At 46.0% G+C, this 17,500-nt stretch overlaps 1 protein-coding gene across 6 annotated transcripts in view; it reads right to left on the bottom strand.

Moving 5' to 3' along the window:
* The window catches only part of LOC144086774 (interferon alpha/beta receptor 2-like), a 100,429-nt gene that overhangs the window by 905 nt on the left and 82,024 nt on the right, over positions 1–17,500 (bottom strand). For 2 of the 6 annotated variants that reach the window (XM_077616864.1, XM_077616865.1), the window contains exons 8-9: positions 13,913–13,966; positions 9,368–13,569 (exon numbers count right to left, since the gene is read on the bottom strand). In XM_077616864.1, coding sequence (XP_077472990.1) covers positions 12,862–13,569; positions 13,913–13,966 — 762 coding nt within the window. In that variant the 3' untranslated portion in view covers positions 9,368–12,861. Of the gene's footprint in view, positions 4,372–9,367; positions 13,570–13,912; positions 13,967–17,500 lie in introns of those variants that run through there. The other 4 variants (XR_013304572.1, XM_077616869.1, XM_077616867.1 and 1 more) reach the window with 4 other exon arrangements.

The raw sequence follows: 17,500 nt of genomic DNA, 5'->3' as shown, positions 1-17,500 counted from the left end.
CCGTCAGCTGCTGTGTTGTTAGGGATGAACGTGCAGCATTGGTCGCCAAAGATGGAGCACACGCCACCTTCCTCTGCCAGGAGCATGTCAACAGCAATTCTGTTCTGGAAGGCCATCAAGGAGGTCGCCGACAACTGTTCATGGATGGCTGCAAACCCTTCCTCCGTCCTGTTCTGGAGTCGTGCAATTTGGTCAGCGAGTTTATACTCATCTGGTACGCCGCGGGGAACCCCGATGTTGTTGATGTAGATTGGGTCCCCAGACCCCATCCAAGAGCGGACCGCTTGGCTCTGCCTTTCCCGTGATGAGGCAGGACGTTTCCTGCACTTGTTTTCCAACTCGAGTCTCTGTGGGCGGGGCGTTCAGATACGCCCAGGCTGTCACTGACAGTCCAGTCACTGTGATGTGGGTGACAACAGCTTTCACTGTGGCTTCTGTATAGAGGTGCAAAGTCTATGGGAGGTCAGGGTTAAGTGAGGGGTGCTCGTGGCTGGTGAGTAGACGTCAGATGAGTTTCTTCACGGACAAGGGTTTTGACACCGTCCGACTTACAGCCCACTCAGAGTCACCTGTCTCGAACGACCTTGACCTGATGAATCGACTTTGACTTTTCAGTGATCTTTGCTGCTGTGGAGGTTGGTGAGTTGGGCCACGAATGGGTCTTCCCATCGTGGAGAGAACCAGGACTTCATTTTTATGACTCGGATCAGGATCCAGTCACCTGGCCACACCACCTCCTGCAAGATATACAAAAAGATCACGGCAGCTTACATGTTCTTTGGATAAGTTTCTCTCCTTCCTTAGTCTCTCGTCATGGGTCATCTTCCCATAAAGGAAGTTGGAATGGTCTTCCAATAACTATCTCAAAAGGTGTTAATCTCGAGCTAGTTCTACCAGTTGTTTTGCACTGTTTTGCACTATGCTGTTTGAAAAATGAGCTCCATTGTCACTCCAGATGATTCTGGAGATCCCATGTTCTTTACAGATAAATAAAATAACAAATTAAACAGTTCCTACAAAAATTTTAAAATAGGTATTTATACCTGTTCACCATATCTCCCCCCTGTTGAGACATTTATGGCTCAATTATGGAATACATTTTTGGTAGGCACGGTAGGCCTTTAGCTTTGTACAGTTCGTCTGTTGACTGTTCTTGAGATCGGCTCAGTTTTGTTGTTGTGTATGCTGCTGTGTTCTGTCGTTGTCTTTAACACGTGCTTAACATTTGCTTATGGCTATTGGGTTGGGCTTAATACCCCAATGAACAAAAATCGCAACAATCTTACTTATTCCATCATTATGTTTGTGAAAATTTAAATACCTTATCAGTCAAAATTAAACATGCTAGCTGATATTCTATTTTGAACACTGTTTCCTTGTTAAGATCAAAACCCATATTTGTTTTTTCCTCTTTCCTACAATTACACAAATTAACTAATCATACTAAGAATAGGAAAAATACAAAAAGCAAACCAGGCTGCTTTCTCCTCAGGAAAACAGCTTTCCCGTTCTCTGTAACAGTTTAGATTCACATCAATTAATATTCAGAAACAAAATGCACACATTTATAATTCTAAATAGAATTGAACCCAGTAAAATGTAATCACCCCTTGTTTATCAGGGTCAATATTTCTAGCATAATTGTATCTTTTAGAGCAATTAAAGCCCATTACTTTTAAAATGCATACTAATCAAGTCCCAATTCATTTAACAATGTGTATTGCGTTGCATATTAACCTCAGTGTTTTTTAATTCAAAATATCCCAAACTTGTAGTCTTATTATCAGATGTAACATTCCATTGTCTTCGGAGTTTGCCAATCATCTCCTATAAAACTTTCTTAATCAATATTTTTCAATAGTCAGGCATAAAATTAAATTCTAGTTACATTTCTATCCATTGTAGTTTCTCTTTTCTCTCTAATTGTTTACTTTAACTATATGTAAGAAGATCTAGTCACAATTGTTTACTTTAACTATCTGTAAGAAGGTGTAGTCTCAATTGAAACGCTTTTTTTATGGAGACATATGTTTAGCCTCATCCTCCAATTCCAATCGTGTAGTGAATAATGGCGTTTGGTACATTCCACTACTTTGGATTTCCATATGTTTTTTTTTTTTTTTTCGGAACGAAATATGGAAACTTTTGTCAATTCAGTCAATTATTCTGTTAACACAATTTGGATGCCATTATCACAATAAATCAATAGTACTTTGGAATTTGGTATCAAACACTTTTTTTCTCAGTGCTCCTAAATTTTGCATAGCAGAATTGTTTCTCCACTTCAAATTTCACCTTTGGAGTACTGCTGCTTTTACCATTAAAATTTCATTTGACTAAACAATTTTCCATAATTTTCATCAAAAATTTGATTTCAAATTTCTAAATCATTTTCCACCTTGATATCTGATTTATTATATCTTGATGGTCGGCCAATTAGAAACACAAAAAGACAAACAAAACCATTCATTTACACTCAGTGGTCTGCAATTTTTTCATCACTGGTTAAGAGCCATCCCCAGTCTGGGGCTTCTTGGCAGCTAACCACCTTTTTGCTGTGCTATCAGCCTAATCATTCTCAAAAGAAATAGGTTAATGTTGTTTGGTTGACATCAACTGTTTGATGCTAATGCAATTAATATTCTAATAGTCATTAATATGAACCACGCTAAAGCATATTCCACCTGTTGATGGGCAAAACAAGGAATGTCTTTCTGTGCACCGAAAAACATTTCATGCCTCTTCCGTCCTAGGGAAATCATGCCTATCCTAAATCAATTATTTTATCTAAATTTACCTAATAATTTGGATAAATGCCATTTCTGCATTGTTTTCATGTTTGATATCATTAATAATTTGGATGATTCTTAAAACTTAAGTCTAAATCGCAAATCACTCTCATATTTCTAAAACCCAATAGTTAAAGCTCTGGCTGAATTCCTATCTGCTCTAAAAAGGCAGTTTTATTTAAAATAAGAGCCATTTTCTGTGCTCACTATTACCTCAATTACAATTTAGGGAAAATAACCTTTCACTAGGCATTTCCTAATATACATTTTAGTGTTTAATAAAAGACCCATAATTTTTCACTAATATATCATAACACTATCAACTATCTCTGTCTCTCTTGTGGTAGTCTTTCCTGCCCTTTGTTTTTGGTGTGAAGGGAGCAGTAAGCTGTATGGGCGCCCGCAAAGAGTGTGCTTAGCTTGAGGGGTGTCCGCATCTGTGAAGGGGGGGGCTTCACCACCTTTTTGATCTATCTATCCCCCTTACTTTTGTTAACCATTTGTTTTGCTACCTCCTGTTCTAGTCGTGCGCTATCATGACGTCGCTGTGCGCGGGGAGGGTTGCCCCCGCATTCCCTGGCTATGTGGCCCTCTTTGCCGCACGACCAGCAGGCCCCCTTTCCCCCCCTCGTCGTCGTGCTCCCTGCTTACATGTGGAGCCTCCTACGAGGAGCGGGCTAAACAGGGCCACTGTTTTTGAACAGGCCTAATATATATATATATATATATATATATTCTTATCTTATTTATCCGCCTAAGTATATTTCTTAGTTGTTTCTAGTCTTATATTGCGCTACAATCGAGATTTATGAACGCGTCACAGCGTACTTATATCTTATTTATCTATTCATATGAAGATTACTTGCATGCGTTTATAGTTTTATTCTATTTTTTTTTCTTTATATCGAGCTCTTTCAGTCACTGTATAACAATATCTTTCTCACTTTTACACTTTCATTCCTTTTAGTTCACTTCTTTATTTCTCTTTAACCAGGACTCTATCCTTTTTTTCACTTTTCATTCAATACACCCAGAACTCCACTATCCGTCACAGATTTTTCTTATTCAATACACCCTGGACTTCGCTTTCCTTTACAGAATTTAATAAGTCTTTTTCAACTAAGGGTGTCTGTCCGTCTGCGAAAGTTTGTTGTTTGAATTTTACCTCTGTACGCATGTGGAAGTTTGTTGTTTGAATTTTTTACCTGATAGGGCCTAGGATTGTCAGGGTTTTCATTTCTCTTTAACGAGGACTCCGCTATCCTTTACAGAATTTAATTAGTCTTTTTCAACTAAGGGGGTCTGCCCGCCACGGATTTGAGTTCATTCTCATTCATTCATTTTTTCTCATTCATTCCTTTTTTAAATAAAATTTACTCACGATTCTCTGCGTCCTTGGTATCCATTCAACCTTTGGACCCCAGCCCGTAAGGAAGAAACAGTCCTGGAAAAGGATCTTTATGCTGTGGCCACAGACTTTTCTGGATCTTGCTCACCCGCTGGGATCCTTAGGTATCTTGGGATCCGGCTCGAAGGACCAATTAAATGTTGGGTTTAAACACCAGACATTTGTATCACCAATCTGAAAAAGTAGGAACACAAAGAATTGAGGTTATTTTATTTAAAAAATGAGAGGATCTCGGGACCGTTCGCGTCTCAGCCCGTCGACACACTCTGAAGAAAATCTCCCCTCGCCAAGTCTCTTATTGTGTTTTGGGAGTGTCCAAGTTACAGGAAGTTTCAAGCTGATCACGGGAGAGATAGTTCTCTCCCAGTTACAAAAGGTTCTTTGATCATGACCATATGCCCCTTCAAGATAACATCTTTACAGTCACCTTCCTGATATCCTGCAACCCTCACACAATAGTTCAAACAGGCGTCGGCCCCCCTGGGTAGTTCCTCTTTGTTGAATAAGGTGAAACTTTCCAGGGCCCAAGACACTCTCATTCTATTAACTAACATTTCGACAGTCATACCAGAATCAGGATAACTTATATAAAATAATTCCAACAGAAACCGAGACAGAGAGACAGAGAGAGAGAGAGACAGAGAGAGAGACAGACAGAGAGAGACAGAGAAAAAAAGAGAGACAAAGACAGAGACAAAGAGAGGGACAAAGAGAGAGACAAAGAGAGAGAGAGAGACAGAGAGAGAGAGACAGACAGAGAGAGAGAGAGACAGAGCGAGATATAGACAGAGAGAGGGACAGTGAGAGACAGAGAGAGACAGAGAGAGAGAGAGAGACAGAGAGAGAGACAGAGAGAGAGACAGAGAGAGAGAGACAGTGAGAGAGAGTTTATTTCTCACCCTCTCTCGCACTTACTCTTTCTCGCCCTCTCTCGCACTTACTCTTTCTCGCCCTCTCTCGCACTTACTCTTTCTCGCCCTCTCTCGCACTTACTCTTTCTCGCCCTCTCTCGCACTTACTCTTTCTCGCCCTCTCTCACATGCTCTCTCTTACTCTCTCTCTTGCACTCTATCTCGTACTCTATCGCTCCCTATCTTTCTTGCACTCTCCATCTCCTACACACTCTTACTCATGCGCTCTCTCTCGCACTCTCTCTCTCTATTTCACTATCTCTCTCCTGCTCCCTCGCACTCTTGCACAAGCTCTCTCTCTCTCTCTTGCGCTCTCTCTCACATGCTCTATCTCTTGCATTCCCTCGCTGGCCCTCTCTTTTGCTCTCTCTCTCGCCCTCTTTTAATCTCTCTCTCGCACTCCCTCACACTCTCTCTCTAGCACTCTCTCGCACATGCCCTCTCTCTTGCACTCTCTCACACTATCTCTCTCCCTCACATACGCTCTCTCTCAGATATGCTCTCTCTTTCTCACGTACGCTCTCTCACTCACATACGCTCTCTCTCACACATACGCTCTCTCTTGCGCTTTCTCACGCTGTCTCTCTCGCACGTCCTCTTGCACCACCTCACTTGCCCGCCTTGTCTAGCACTCTTTCTCGCGCTCTCCCTCAAACACACGCACTCTTTCACGCTCTCTCGCTCTCCATCTCTCGCCCGCTCTCTCTCACGCTCTCTCGCAAGCTTTCTCCCGAGCTCTCGCGAGCTAGCTCTCTTGCGAGCTCCTTCTCACGCACGCTCCTTCTTGCGATCTCTCTCTCTCTCTCACACCCTCTTTCTCACGCTTTCTCCCGATCTCTGTTTCTCGGGATATGTCTCTCGCAACCTCTTTCTCACGCTTTCTCCCGATCTCTGTTTCTCGCGATGTCTCTCGCTACCTCTTTCTCACGCGCTCTCTCTTGCACCCTCTTTCTCACGCGCTCTCTCTCTTGCACCCTTTCTCACGCGTTCTCTCTCTTGCACCCTCTTTCTCACGCGCTCTCTCGCACCCTTTCTCACGCTTTCTCTTGCGCTCTCGCACTCTCAAATGCTCTCTCTCTCGCACGCTATCCTTCTCGCACTCTCTCTCTTGCGCCCCCTCTCTCGCACTCTCTCACTCGGGCGCTCGCTCTCTCTATTTAGCTCTCTCTTACCCTCTCTCTCGCACTCTCTTGCACACTCGCACATGCTCTCTCTTGCGCTGTCTCGCGCTCTCTAGTGCTCTATCTTGCTCTCTCTCTAGCACTCTCTCTCGCACACGCTCCCACACTTCCTCGCAAGCTCTCGCACTCTCACTAACGCACTCTCTTGCACTCTCTATTTCGCTATCTCTCTCCCGCTCCCTCCCACTCTCTCGCAAATGCTCTCTCCCCCTCTTTTGCTCTCTCTCGCACATGCTCGCTCTCTTGCACGCCCTCTCTAGCGCTCTCTCAAACCCTCTTTCTCTCGCGCTCTCTATCTTTCTCGCACTCTCGCTCTCTATCTTTCTCACACTCTCTCCCTCTCTCACGCGCTCTAACTCTCGCACTCTCTCTGTCTATTTCACTCTCTCTCCTGCTCCCTCGCACTCTCTCTCTTGCACTTTCTCTCACATGCTCTATCTCTCGCACTCCCTCGCCCTCTCTTTTAATCTCTCTCACACGCTCTCTCTCTAGCACTCTCTCACACATGCCCTCTCTTGCACTCTCTCTCACAAACACTCTCTCTCTTGCACTTTCTCTCACACTGTCTCTCTCGCACAGCCTCTTGCATACCCTGTCTAGCACTCTTTCTCGCACTCTCTCTCCCTCAAACACACACTCGCACTCTTTCACACTCTCTCACTCTCCATCTCTCGCGAGCTTCCTCCCGAGCTCTCGCAAGCTAGCTCTCTTGCGAGCTCCTTCTCACACTCCTTCTCGCGATCTCTCTCTCTCGCTCTCTCACACCCTCTTTCTCACGCTTTCTCTCTTGCACCTTCTCTTGCACTCTCACAAGCTCTCTCTCTCACAAGCTCTCTCTCTCGCACGCTATCTTTCGCATACTCACTCTCTCTCGCACGCTATCTTTCGCATACTCACACTCTCTCGCACGCTATCTTTCGCATACTCACACTCTCTCGCACGCTATCTTTCGCATACTCACACTCTCTCGCACGCTATCTTTCGCATACTCACACTCTCTCGCACGCTATCTTTCGCATACTCACACTCTCTCGCACGCTATCTTTCGCATACTCACACTCTCTCGCACGCTATCTTTCGCATACTCACACTCTCTCGCACGCTATCTTTCGCATACTCACACTCTCTCGCACGCTATCTTTCGCATACTCACACTCTCTCGCACGCTATCTTTCGCATACTCACACTCTCTCGCACGCTATCTTTCGCATACTCACACTCTCTCGCACGCTATCTTTCGCATACTCACACTCTCTCGCACGCTATCTTTCGCATACTCACACTCTCTCGCACGCTATCTTTCGCATACTCACTCTCTCGCACGCTATCTTTCGCATACTCACTCTCTCGCGCGCGCGCTCTCTCGCGCGCGCGCTCTCTCGCGCGCGCGCACTCTCTCGCGCGCGCGCACTCTCTCGCGCGCGCGCACTCTCTCGCGCGCGCGCACTCTCTCGCGCGCGCGCACTCTCTCGCGCGCGCGCACTCTCTCGCGCGCGCGCACTCTCTCGCGCGCGCGCACTCTCTCGCGCGCGCGCACTCTCTCGCGCGCGCGCACTCTCTCGCGCGCGCGCACTCTCTCTCGCGCGCGCGCACTCTCTCTCGCGCGCGCGCACCTCTCTCGCGCGCGCGCTCACTCTCTCGCGCGCGCGCTCACTCTCTCGCGCGCGCGCTCACTCTCTCGCGCGCGCGCTCACTCTCTCGCGCGCGCGCTCACTCTCTCGCGCGCGCGCTCACTCTCTCGCGCGCGCGCTCACTCTCTCGCGCGCGCGCTCACTCTCTCGCGCGCGCGCTCACTCTCTCGCGCGCGCGCTCACTCTCTCGCGCGCGCGCTCACTCTCTCGCGCGCGCGCTCACTCTCTCGCGCGCGCGCTCACTCTCTCGCGCGCGCGCTCTCTCTCGCGCGCGCGCTCTCTCTCGCGCGCGCGCTCTCTCTCGCGCGCGCGCTCTCTCTCTCGCGCGCGCGCTCTCTCTCTCGCGCGCGCGCTCTCTCTCTCGCGCGCGCGCTCTCTCTCTCGCGCGCGCGCTCTCTCTCTCGCGCGCGCGCTCTCTCTCTCGCGCGCGCGCTCTCTCTCTCGCGCGCGCGCTCTCTCTCTCGCGCGCGCGCTCTCTCTCTCGCGCGCGCGCGCTCTCTCTCTCGCGCGCGCGCTCTCTCTCTCGCGCGCGCGCGCTCTCTCCGCGCGCGCGCTCTCTCTCGCGCGCGCGCTCTCTCTCGCGCGCGCGCTCTCTCTCGCGCGCGCGCTCTCTCTCGCGCGCGCGCTCTCTCTCGCGCGCGCGCTCTCTCTCGCGCGCGCGCTCTCTCTCGCGCGCGCGCTCTCTCTCGCGCGCGCGCTCTCTCTCGCGCGCGCGCTCTCTCTCGCGCGCGCGCTCTCTCTCGCGCGCGCGCTCTCTCTCGCGCGCGCGCTCTCTCTCGCGCGCGCGCTCTCTCTCGCGCGCGCGCTCTCTCTCGCGCGCGCGCTCTCTCTCGCGCGCGCGCTCTCTCTCGCGCGCGCGCTCTCTCTCGCGCGCGCGCTCTCTCTCGCGCGCGCGCTCTCTCTCGCGCGCGCGCTCTCTCTCGCGCGCGCGCGCTCTCTCGCGCGCGCGCGCGCTCTCTCTCGCGCGCGCGCTCTCTCTCGCGCGCGCGCTCTCTCTCGCGCGCGCGCTCAGTCTCGCGCGCGCGCTCAGTCTCGCGCGCGCGCTCAGTCTCGCGCGCGCGCTCAGTCTCGCGCGCGCGCTCAGTCTCGCGCGCGCGCTCAGTCTCGCGCGCGCGCTCAGTCTCGCGCGCGCGCTCAGTCTCGCGCGCGCGCTCAGTCTCGCGCGCGCGCTCAGTCTCGCGCGCGCGCTCAGTCTCGCGCGCGCGCTCAGTCTCGCGCGCGCGCTCTGTCTCGCTCGCTTTCTCACACTATCACACACGCTCTCCCTCTCGCTCTCTCTCTCGCACGCATTCTCACACGACCCTGCTCCCTCTCGCACGCCCTTTCTCACTCGCCCTCTCTCACTCGCCCTCTCTCTCTTACTCACTCACTCTCCCACACTCTCCCGCACTTTAGCTGCCCCTAACGCTCTTCTCCTGGTCAGGATTAAAACACGCATTGACTGATGTATGACAGAAATGTTTTTACTTCCTCCAAGCATCAAACAACAATAACAATGTGAAAACCTGAAACCACATAAATATGACAACACAATATTATTATTTACAACAAAAGAATTAAAACAAAGGAATCTCTTATAAACAAAGACATTCAACTACAATTTTATTACTGTGTGCTTTCTGACTTGAATTAGCAGGTGCTTAGCCTTAACCAAATTGTTGCACGTGCCCTCTTTCAATTGTTAGTCTGAACAAGGCACATCCTTCCCAACAGGCCTCTCTGTTGGTCACATGACCACTCTTTCATGTCGGGATGTCAGGACCACTCTTTCATGTCCAAATGTCATTTCTAATCTCAAAATTGTTCTACACGATTTACATTATGAAATATATAGAAAGAAAAGGAACAAAATACACATATAACTCAAAACATTGGATGAACACAATACAGAGAAATATCAATGGAAGATCTAAATTGGCACACCCCAAAATTTCAAAGATTTATGTCACTGCTATCATGAACCATGGAAAAAATCTTGGAATTTTCTCAAAACAAGTTAAGAACTTTCACGCCTATACCTGTGTAAATCTCAAACCCTAAAGATTATCATTATGTATTGTTGACTTTGCGCACCAGACCATCATCCTCCTGTCTACCTTCTACAACTCTGGCAAGTCTCCAGTCATTTCTGGGAACAGGGCACATGCCATAGTTGCCTGAGGCTTAAGTTAGCCACCGTGTAGGTCCGACGTGCGTTGTTGCTCTTTCGGGGCATGCACCTTTTGGCAAGTGACGCAGTGTAAAGTGTGCCAGTCTTTGGATTCGCACCCCAACATTGAGGGCTGTTCCAATCCGAGAATATTGAGATCCTTTTCAGGAAGCTGTCTTGTTCAACTGCATCTGTTCTCAAGACCTTTAACTAGGGAGCGCCTACGCTCGTGTTCTTTGATCTGGAACAATGTCTTGTTCTCACTAGAACTCTGGTCCTCTCAGCCAACTTGAGTCTACCTCAGAGGTGGGCAATTCGGCAGGTTTTTGTTCCAACCGATCCAGCAAAGATACTTTGACCAATGAGATTTCTGTAGAAAAAAAGAAGTACCTGACTACAGTCCACTGATTGCACTTGTAAAACACCAGATTGGTGAAAAGGGGTCCTCATTATGGGTTGGAATGAAAACCCGCACCCACTGCAGCCCTTTATGGAATAGTTTGCCAACCCCTGGTCTAGCAGCTCTGCCACCTTGAGACCTCGTGACGCATGGTCTGCTGGATTCTGACTGGCCTCATGGGTTTCAGGGATGAAGCATCTTGGAATTTCAAATATTTGAAGACTCTCCAAGCCTTGAAGCCATGCATCCCATTTTGCCTTCAGTTCATTCCACACCCTGTCTGCACATCTCTTGCGGCACTCTTTTACCCTTCAAGAGGTAGGGAGCTAGAAATCCAAGTGGGTCGCAAACACTAGCCACTGTTGACAGGAATCCCCTACAGTTGGCTGCCTTTTCTGAGATGATGACATTGAATGCAAATGCATCCTGCTCAATGTTCCATCTTATTCCAAGTATGCACTGTGTAGGAAACTCACTGTAATTCAGGTCTACATCTTTGATCAGCACTGCCACATTCACTCTCTGGTATTGCATCCAAAACTTCTCTGTTGTTTGAGACAAATTTGTGTAAATGTAGCTGTTCCTTGCTACAGACCTGCCGTACTTCATTGACAAGCTGATTGACCTTTTCAACAGCCTGCCTATTGTTTGGCAACTGCCCTAAACGGTCGCGTCATCTACAGTTGTTTTGCTTCATTGTGCCTTAACTTGTCCTTCCTTACGCGTAAAAACTCCAAGTCTTCATGTGATATTGTCTTTTCTTATACAATAAATAATTACAGTACATCTAAAACAAATTATAACAATATATTCAAGAGTCTTGTAACAAATCTGAATATGGAAAAACATTGCAATAAAATAATGCAAACTGGTTTAAACTTGAGAGTCGCTGAGATCTGTCAAGGCAGAACATTACTCCTCACAAACATCGTCTGCTTCGCTGTGCTCAGTGTCACTGTCCTCACTCCCATCCTCTGACTCCTCCCATAGCACGTCATCTTCAATGCCATCCAGGGCATTCGATATGCACGATATGCAACATCTTTTAAACCCGTGAATGATGCTCTTTGGGGAAACTGCATCCCATGTGTGGAGGATCTACTCACAGAACAAACATACCGGAGGCACCTGATTCTTTCCAGTCGATGTGAATGGGTTGTTGACCACAACATCCAACACCTGCAGCTGACTTGTCATTTCCCCCCGGAATGATCACCAACTCGCCGTTCATCGCCTTCACTTCTTTTTTGACTGGATCAGACAAGTGTCCACAAAATACATCCAAAATCAGCATGTTCCTCTTTTTTTTTTGAGTACCCCAAGCCGTCTGCCTCACACAACCTTGAGCCAGTCCACTCGGCTTCTATCCAGGCCTTTTCCTGGGCACATACACTAATGCTAGCTGGCATCGCCTCCTTAGGTACTGCCTTGCATTTTAAAATTACATACGGCGGGAGGCTAACATGACGGTAACCCACCTCTTCTCATTTCCAGTGGATTTTTAAAATAACAGATTTCTCACCTTTCTTGTGTACAGTGACAGGTGTTGGCATGTCAAAAAACACAGGTGTCTGATCAGCATTGCCAATCTGATCCAGTGGGTAAGAGTGCCTTTTCCTAAAGTTAGTCACGTAGCGTTGAAAATAGAACTGCTTCTCTCCAAAGTCAGAGGGCAGGCACTGGGCTAGACTTGTTCTGCGTCGCAGCGTTAGTCTTTGACACCAGCCGAGGCTTGCATTGAAGTCAGTGGAGGGTATGTTTAGCTCTTTGGTTATTTCCACGGCTTTGAGCTGGATGACGGCTCTGATGATAGGCATCCTGTCCTTTCATTTCTCGTCCACGTACATGGACACCCTTCTCTCGAGCTCTTGATGCGGTCGCTCTGACGACCACAGAAAGCTTTTCTCTGACTGAAAGCATTTTTAGGCATTGTTTTTTAGCTCTCCATCTCCTTACATTACACTCTGTGACACCATATTTCACAGCTGCTTTGCAATTGTTTGAAGACACTGCCTCATTTATCACCATCATCTTGAAGTTTGCATTATAACATCTCAGCTGCCGGTTAACCTGACCGATTTCCAACCCACTTCTGTCCAGATTGTCGCTAAGTTTCTCCATTTATCTCTTCTCTTCTTTTCCTCTCTTTTCTTTCTTATCGCTATTCTGTTCAGCATTCGCAGTAAATATATCTAGCGCCATCTATCGTTGAGAATGACTATGATATCTAGACTCCGAAAATAAGACGATCCCCTTTTTTTCAGTCTTATTGCAGTGCAAAATCATCATCTTATAATCGGGCCAATACACTAATTAGGAATTCGCGTTTTCGAGCAGTTGGATGGTATGTCTTATAAAGTGACCAGAGAGTGGACGTTAAGTTGTTGCCTTTTCAACGGCCCATGTAATCTGAGCATTGCTTTTCCTCCAATGTCTCTTGTGTCCTAACATCTATCGAGTTGCACTCGCCCCACATCATTGATGGAAGGTCATCTCTGTCAATTTGGCACATGTGTTTTGTGACTGAGGACATTACAGATTCTTGATGAGGCACCCTTAACGCCATAAGTGAATCTTCAGTATTTCTTTCGTTCTCACATATGTCATTATCTGGCAGTGTCACAGTCCATAGGTCAACATTTTTAGACATGCTCACAGCGCTTTCATTCATTTCCTCAGCCAACTGAAATATAAATTGCTCCTTGTCCTCTATTTCAGGCCTACAACCTAGAAAAGTATCTTTATTTTCAACTGCAGTCTCCAGTGGATCCAGCCTTGCTGGAACATTTTCAGTTGATGAATGTGATGCATCAGTTTCAGGATGGTACTTCACAGTCAAACAGGTCTTTGATATATCACAATGCTTCTGACAGGAAACTTCCCCAGAAAAAAAATCACCATCTCTGTCAATATAACCATTAGTTTCTTCATTATCTTCCTCTTCATCCACCTCCTCCATCCCTGAGTATGTGGTCTTGTGGGCAGCACATAAAGCTGCAGTGATGGTGTGCTTCTTCTGTTTGTGTGTATTTGATCCAATTGAGATTAGATCAGGACTTGTTTCCACTATTGGCAGAGATTTAGCATTGATGACACCCACCTACAGAGAAAGAGAAATATAAAAAGTCATTAACATTTCTTCCTGATCAAAAACATTGGTTTCATGTCAGTCAGTACTCAAACATACCCATACAAATGTTGAATAAAAAAAAACGTAATGTTAAATAAATATGAAAAATGCACTGTCAATTAAATTCAAACACACAAAGACGAACTGCGGTCAAAAGGACATAAGAATATCTTGAAACATGGAGACTTGTTTTTCTGAGAAAGCCAATGGGAGCCCAGCAGGTGTAGTGAAATTGTAAAGCAAGAAGCAATGCATCCGCGACAACTTCAAAATAAAATAACGGATACAGGAAATGTATTGACGTTTTCATTACTTGGATCTTTCCGTATCTTGGGGCACTCATTTGCACATCAAAAGGCTTCGAAACCTGAAAATTTTGTAAATAGAGGCATTGATAAGTAGACATATGACTGTATTAAATAATTAGCTGGCATTGACGGCGAGAGGCACCCAATCTGTTTAGACGGGGAGTGTTGGCATCGAGCCAAGCCTCTCAGTCAAAATGGATTGGCTATCTCAGTGAGACAATGTCACTTTTTATGGGAGTTACTGAGTTCAATAATTAATTAATTCATTTTTTGAACCACTTTATCCTCACAAGGGTCGCGGGCGGTGCTGCAACCAATCCCAGCTGACTTTCGGGCACGAGGCGAGGGACGCCCTGAATCGCTGGTGATCCAATCGCAGGATACAGACAACCATTCATGTTCACAGTCATATCTAGGGGGAATTTAGAGTCTCTAACCAGCCTACCATGCATGTCTTTGGAATGTGGAAGCAAACCGGAGTACCTTTAGGAAACCCACACATGCCCGGAAAGAACATGCAAACTCCACACAGGTGGACCGACATGGATTTGAACCCAGCACCCCGGCCGACATACTAACCACCCAAACGCCGGGCTGCCTTAGTTACTGAGTTAATATAGCAAAATAATCCTAAAATATATTGCAAACATTTCATATATATACAGCATGTTTTGTAATATCTTTATATTTATCTTTATACTTATTTAACAAAACTTGAAGAAAAAAAATTAACTGACATTTAAATTAGAATTGGATTGGATAACTTTATTCATCCCGTATTCGGAAAATTCCATTGTCACAGTAGCAAGAGGGTGAGAATGCAGATATAGGAAAGGCATTTAAGACAAATAAATAGGTAATAAGTAAATTAATAAATAAAATAAACACATGAATAAATATATAAATAAATAAGCATGTTGCTGAAATATATATATATATATATATATATATATATATATATATATATATATATATATATATATATATATATATATTTCAGTTTGAGTGATCTGTTGAGGTTTCCTCCGAAAATCGATGACCATTTCCTTTGTCTTACTGGTGTTGATGTAGAGGTGGTTTTGCCAACACCAGTCAACAAAGGCTGTGATGACTCCCCTGTACTCTAGGTCGTTCCCGTCCATCACTCGTCCAACAATAGCGGTGTCGTCAGAGAACTTCTGGAGGTGGCAGGTGTCTGTATTATGTTTTAAGTCTGATGTGTAGAGGGAGAAGAGGAGTGGGGAGAGCACTGTGCCTTGTGGGGGCCCCGTGCTGCAAGCTACCACATCAGACGTACAGTCCTGGAGTCTCACATATTGTGGTCTGTCAGTGAGGAAGTCTATGATCCATTATCATTACATTTGGTGAGGAAGTATCATCTGCTAAATGAGTTTATTAATGTAAACTATATTGTTTAGAGAATTTGTTTGGACCTCTATTTTGGTCCTGCACACCTTATTTGTAAAAAAGGAACTTTATTTATTCTATCGGCTCGTTGAAATCACCCTTTTATATTACTGTATATTCTCGCATAAGGGTGTGGCTTATATGCACACAAGACTTACAGCGTTGCTATACTCTTTTTCACCAGTATATTATGGCAAATTAACATTTACTATTTGTTGGTTATTTTCTGTTTTGCAGTAAGAAAACAACCATTACTGGATGAATTAACTTTCTTATGATATTGACCCTAATGTGTTTTGATTCATACAGTACCTCAGAAATACCACGTGCAGTATTTTTTCTTAAGTTGTTCCCTTCAAAGTAACACATTTGTACTCCCTATTAAAACCATGAATATGGAGGTGAAAATAGTGAATTGTAAAATTCAACAACTTTAAGGGTGCGGCTTATATATGAGTAAATATGGTAATTAATGCACGATAGAATCATTTAAGGCGTAATGGCACGCTACATGGGCATAATTATTGCCCACCTTCAGCACATCTATCATCTCCATTTTTGGGTCACTGTCAACATGTTTCCTTTTTTCTAGGGCTCATTGGATGGATGCCTTAGGCGGCATTTTCAATGGTGATTCAAAATCCAAACAAAGCTAGAATAGGCTCGGCATAGTCTTTTTCTATGAGGTAATGTGTGCGATGTGAAATGTAATCCGTAAAAAATGGAAAAGGCAAGACGACGTCCTTCTCAATTTTTCGGCGCGTCATTCTTCTACGGTGAAAATTTGCTTTTCTTCGGCGCTGAGTTGAGTGCCATGACTTTTGTCATTTTTCAAATCGGGTCTTCTGCTTGTGAGTTTTAGCGTGAATTTGGACATTTTAATGAATAATTTTGATTTGGATAATTGATCTCATCTCATTTTCGGAAATGCTTTATCCTCTTTAGGGTTGTGGGGGGGTTTTGGAGCCTATCCCAGCTGACTCCGGGCCATAGGCGGGGGACACCCTGAATTGGTGACTAACCGATCGCAGGGCACAAGGAGACGGACAACCATGCGCGCACGCACGCACGCACACACACACACCTAGGGGCAATTTAGAGTGTCCAATCAGCCTACCATGCATCTTTTTAGAATGTGGGAAGTACCCGGAGGAAAACCACGCAGGCCGGCGGAGAACATGCAAACGCCACACAGTTGGACGTGACTTGGATTTGAACCCAGGACCCCAGAGCTGTGAGGCTGATGCGTTAACCACTCGCGACACTGGGCCGCCCTGGATACTTGATAATATATATTTATTATAGATACAGTAATACAGAGACTACATTCCAAAAAAGATGGCGGCGCGCACGGGTGCAGCGGCTCTTTGCTCTCCAGTTGTTTTCTCAATCTTATCGTTCTTTACTAACATCTGCGAGGCAAACTTTTTCTACAGTCGCCAGGATTTAATTACACTCGGGAAGAGATGCGATATATCCATCACGACAGATTATCAACGAACCTACAATATCCCCGAGGACATCTTGAGACCACGGGGATCTCCGTGGATAATCAGCCTACTCAGAGTACAACGGAGGCGGCGAAGGGAAATAAAGCAAAAATGCGGATGCCAGGCGGGCCTAGCTGCTAAGGAAGCAACCACACAGAGCACCGCTTCCGAGTATCTTCTTGACCAACGCCAGATCCATCACCCACAAAATGGATGATTTGGAACTTCAGCTTGCTACCAACAGCTTTGTCAGAAACTGCAACGTTATTTTCATCACGGAAACGTGGCTACAGCCGAAAATCCCCGACGCCACGGTATCGCTAGCTAGCCGGACGCTATTCCGAAATGATCGTTCGAAAAAAGGATGTTTTATTGCGTTTATATACACAACGATTGGTGCTGCAACAGTACGATCATTAACACACTGCTCCCCGGATTTAGAGCTCTTGGCAGTACGGTGCAGGCCCTTCTATCTACCTAGAGAGCTAACGATTGTCATTGTAATGGCTGTTTACCTCCCACCAGATGCTAACATTAGCACGGCACTTAGCCTCCAGCTAATGACTATAAACAAACAGCAAGTTGACCACCCCGATGGAGTCTTTATTGTTCCTGGTGACTTCAAAAAAGTATGTTTAAAGACTGTTCTGCCTAAGTTTACCCAGTACGTGAAGTGTCACACCAGAGGAGATAAAA

The sequence above is a fragment of the Stigmatopora argus genome, chromosome 13, assembly GCF_051989625.1.
Source record: "Stigmatopora argus isolate UIUO_Sarg chromosome 13, RoL_Sarg_1.0, whole genome shotgun sequence".
Lineage (NCBI taxonomy): Eukaryota > Metazoa > Chordata > Actinopteri > Syngnathiformes > Syngnathidae > Stigmatopora > Stigmatopora argus.
The sequence above is the reverse complement of the archived record's forward strand: the minus strand, read 5'-3'. Positions and strand labels throughout refer to the sequence as shown.